At 41.0% G+C, this 5000-nt stretch overlaps 1 protein-coding gene across 1 annotated transcript in view; it reads left to right on the forward strand.

Annotated features, from left to right (window-relative positions):
• The window catches only part of asic4a (acid-sensing (proton-gated) ion channel family member 4a), a 118599-nt gene that overhangs the window by 100076 nt on the left and 13523 nt on the right, over positions 1–5000 (forward strand). Inside the window, exon 7 of the mRNA XM_087804532.1 lies at positions 557–710. Within this exon, the coding sequence (XP_087660658.1) occupies positions 557–710 (154 nt within the window). The remainder of the gene's footprint in view (positions 1–556; positions 711–5000) is intronic.

The following is a 5000-nucleotide window of genomic DNA, read 5'->3' on the forward strand; positions in this document are numbered from 1 at the left end:
CCCCTCCCCTCCTCTCCTCCTCCTCCTCCTCTCCTCCTCCCTCCTCCTTCCTTCTCCTCCTCCTCCTCCTCCTCCTCCTCCTCCTCCTCCTCCTTCTCCTCCTCCTCCTCCTCCTCCTCCTCCTCCTCCTCCTCCTCCTCCTCCCTTCTCCTCCTCCTCCTTCTCCTCCTTCTCCCTCCTCCTCCTCCTCCTCCTCCTCCTCCTCCTTCTCCTCCTCCTCCTCCTCCTCCTCCTCCTCCTCCTCCTTCTTCTCCTCCTCCTCCTCCTCCCTCCTCCTCCTCCTCTTCTTCTCCTCCCTCCTCCTCCTCCTCCTCCTCCTCCTCCTCCTCCTCCTCCTCCTCCTTCTTCTCCTCCTCCTTCTCCTCCTTCTCCTCCTCCTCCTCCTCCTCCTCCGTCTTCTCCTCCTCCTCCTCCTTCTTCTCCTTCTCTTCTTCTCCTCCTCCTCCTCCTCCTCCTCCTCCTCCTTCTCCTCCTCCGTCTCCTCCTCCTCCTCCTCCTCCTTCTCCTCCTCCTCCTCCTCCTCCTCCTCCTCCTCCTCCTTCTTCTCCTCCTCCAGCTCACCTACCTCCCTCAACCCTGGGGTAACTGTCGCTCCAGCAGCAAACACAAGTTTCCAGGCTACGACAAGTACAGCATCAGCGGCTGCAGACTTCTGTGCGAGACCAAGGAGGTGGTGAAGGTCTGCAGCTGCAGGATGGTCCACATGCCTGGTGAGATGTTGACTCGTCTTCATGAGATCATGTGATCGACTTCAGACACAAATACATGATCAATGTTACACAACAGCGACACAATCAACTACACTATTGATGACTCAATGAATCGTTTCATGACTTTCATCTAAAAACATCTGTTTTGATCGACATAACGTCTGATCCAATCAAATCTCTCAGTGCTCCTGTCAGTGGGAGGAGCTTGTGACAAAGAAAGCGTTCCGTTGGTTAATGTTGTAACTTGTGGTCCAATCAGCTGGAGCTTCACTCACATCTTTGTGTGAGTGTGTGAGTGTGAGTCAACAGTGTGCGACACAATTGTAGCAGAATTGAGATGTTGTGTTGTTGCTGCTTCACTTCACGTGTATTGATCGGATCAAATGAATTTAACCAGAGATCCAGACATTACTAATCAAATGTTGATTGAAGGCGTGATCAGGAGTGACACACACACAACACACAAAAACACAACACGCACAACACACGACACACACACAACACACACACGCGACACGCAACACACAACACACAAAACACAACACACACAACACTTGACACACACACAACACACACACGCGACACGCAACACACAACACACAACACACAAAACACAACACACAACACACAAAACACAACACACACAACACACGACACACACAACACACACACGCGACACGCAACACACAACACACAACACACAACACACAACACACAGCACACGACACGCGACGAGCGACGAGCGACACGCAACACACAACACACAACACACACAACACACACACACACGACACACAACACACAACACACAACACACAACACACAACACACAACACACACACACAACACACAACACACAACACACAACACACAACACACAACACACAACACACAACGCACAACACACACACACAACACACAACACACACACACAACACACACATCACTTCACACACACACTTGTCTTGAGGACAGTCTTCGCTCCGACGAGAAAGTAAAGGTTGAGATCAGAACCAACATGTTTTCTTCGTCCTTCAGACATAATTCATGAAGAGCTTCAATCACATCTTCATCTTCAATGTTCCTTCATCTTCATCTTCAATGTTCCTTCATCTTCATCCTCAATGTTCCTTCATCTTCATCTTCAATGTTCCTTCATCTTCATCTTCAATGTTTCTTCATCTTCATCTTCAATGTTCCTTCATGTTCATCTTCAATGTTCCTTCATCTTCATCTTCAATGTTCCTTCATCTTCATCTTCAATGTTCCTTCATCTTCATCTTCAATGTTCCTTCATCTTCATCCTCAATGTTCCTTCATCTTCATCTTCAATGTTCCTTCATCTTCATCTTCAATGTTCCTTCATCTTCATCTTCAATGTTCCTTCATCTTCATCTTCAATGTTCCTTCATCTTCATCTTCAATGTTTCTTCATCTTCATCTTCAATGTTCCTTCATGTTCATCTTCAATGTTCCTTCATCTTCATCTTCAATGTTCCTTCATCTTCATCTTCAATGTTCCTTCATCTTCATCTTCAATGTTCCTTCATCTTCATCTTCAATGTTCCTTCATCTTCATCTTCAATGTTCCTTCATCTTCATCTTCAATGTTCCTTCATCTTCATCTTCAATGTTCCTTTATCTTCATCTTCAATGTTCCTTCATCTTCATCTTCAATGTTCCTTCATCTTCATCTTCAATGTTCCTTCATCTTCATCTTCAATGTTTCTTCATCTTCATCTTCAATGTTCCTTCATCTTCATCTTCAATGTTCCTTCATCTTCATCTTCAATGTTCCTTCATCTTCATCTTCAATGTTCCTTCATCTTCAACTTCAATGTTTCTTCATCTTCATCTTCAATGTTCCTTCATCTTCATCTTCAATGTTCCTTCATCTTCATCTTCAATGTTCCTTCATCTTCATCTTCAATGTTCCTTCATCTTCATCTTCAATGTTCCTTCATCTTCATCTTCAATGTTCCTTCATCTTCATCTTCAATGTTCCTTCATCTTCATCTTCAATGTTCCTTCATCTTCATCTTCAATGTTCCTTCATCTTCATCTTCAATGTTCCTTCATCTTCATCTTCAATGTTCCTTCATCTTCATCTTCAATGTTCCTTCATCTTCATCTTCAATGTTCCTTCATCTTCATCTTCAATGTTCCTTCATCTTCATCTTCAATGTTCCTTCATCTTCATCTTCAATGTTCCTTCATCTTCATCTTCAATGTTTCTTCATCTTCATCTTCAATGTTCCTTCATCTTCAATGTTCCTTCATCTTCATCTTCAATGTTCCTTCATCTTCATCTTCAATGTTCCTTCATCTTCATCTTCAATGTTCCTTCATCTTCATCTTCAATGTTCCTTCATCTTCATCTTCAATGTTCCTTCATCTTCATCTTCAATGTTCCTTCATCTTCATCTTCAATGTTCCTTCATCTTCATCTTCAATGTTCCTTCATCTTCATCTTCAATGTTCCTTCATCTTCATCTTCAATGTTCCTTCATCTTCATCTTCAATGTTCCTTCATCTTCATCTTCAATGTTCCTTCATCTTCATCTTCAATGTTCCTTCATCTTCATCTTCAATGTTCCTTCATCTTCATCTTCAATGTTCCTTCATCTTCATCTTCAATGTTCCTTCATCTTCATCTTCAATGTTCCTTCATCTTCATCTTCAATGTTCCTTCATCTTCATCTTCAATGTTCCTTCATCTTCATCTTCAATGTTTCTTCATCTTCATCTTCAATGTTCCTTCATCTTCATCTTCAATGTTCCTTCATCTTCATCTTCAATGTTCCTTCATCTTCATCTTCAATGTTCCTTCATCTTCATCTTCAATGTTTCTTCATCTTCATCTTCAATGTTCCTTCATCTTCATCTTCAATGTTTCTTCATCTTCATCTTCAATGTTCCTTCATCTTCAATGTTCCTTCATCTTCATCTTCAATGTTCCTTCATCTTCATCTCCAATGTTCCTTCATCTTCATCTTCAATGTTCCTTCATCTTCATCTTCAATGTTTCTTCATCTTCATCTTCAATGTTCCTTCATCTTCATCTTCAATGTTCCTTCATCTTCATCTTCAATGTTCCTTCATCTTCATCTTCAATGTTCCTTCATCTTCATCTTCAATGTTTCTTCATCTTCATCTTCAATGTTCCTTCATCTTCATCTTCAATGTTCCTTCATCTTCATCTTCAATGTTCCTTCATCTTCATCTTCAATGTTTCCTTCATCTTCATCTTCAATGTTTCTTCATCTTCATCTTCAATGTTCCTTCATCTTCATCTTCAATGTTCCTTCATCTTCATCTTCAATGTTCCTTCATCTTCATCTTCAATGTTTCTTCAACTTCATCTTCAATGTTCCTTCATCTTCATCTTCAATGTTTCTTCATCTTCATCTTCAATGTTCCTTCATCTTCATCTTCAATGTTCCTTCATCTTCATCTTCAATCTTTCTTCATCTTCATCTTCAATGTTCCTTCATCTTCAATGTTCCTTCATCTTCATCTTCAATGTTCCTTCATCTTCATCTTCAATGTTCCTTCATCTTCATCTTCAATGTTTCTTCATCTTCATCTTCAATGTTCCTTCATCTTCATCTTCAATGTTCCTTCATCTTCATCTTCAATGTTCCTTCATCTTCATCTTCAATGTTCCTTCATCTTCATCTTCAATGTTCCTTCATCTTCATCTTCAATGTTTCTTCATCTTCATCTTCAATGTTCCTTCATCTTCATCTTCATAGTTCCTTCATCTTCATCTTCAATGTTCCTTCATCTTCATCTTCAATGTTCCTTCATCTTCATCTTCATAGTTCCTTCATCTTCATCTTCAATGTTCCTTCATCTTCATCTTCAATGTTCCTTCATCTTCATCTTCAATGTTCCTTCATCTTCATCTTCAATGTTCCTTCATCTCACCACCGTGAAGCTCTGGTGACACGACAGGTTCAACACTTAGTCAATATGAAGACTGTTCAACGACGTCACCTGCAGGCCTCGAGAGGAAGTGCACAAGCTGCTCTTGTCACTAGTTGAAGTTTGAGGAGAACTTTGAGCTTCTTCACCTGGTGCTGCTGACTCGACTGTCTTCAACTGAGGAACAAAACACTTTGATGCTGAAACTTAAGAAGCAAAATCATGTTTTCCTTGGTTTAGATGAATCTTTTATCTTCAGCCTCTAACTTTAGATCCTGCAGCTCGAGGATCTGCTGCTGAGGAACCTTCTCTAGTTTATATGATGTTCAAGGTTTGAGAAGCTCCTGATGTTAGTTTGCAGAG

Source organism: Callionymus lyra, chromosome 12, assembly GCF_982586985.1.
Source record: "Callionymus lyra chromosome 12, fCalLyr1.hap1.1, whole genome shotgun sequence".
Classification (NCBI taxonomy): domain Eukaryota; kingdom Metazoa; phylum Chordata; class Actinopteri; order Syngnathiformes; family Callionymidae; genus Callionymus; species Callionymus lyra.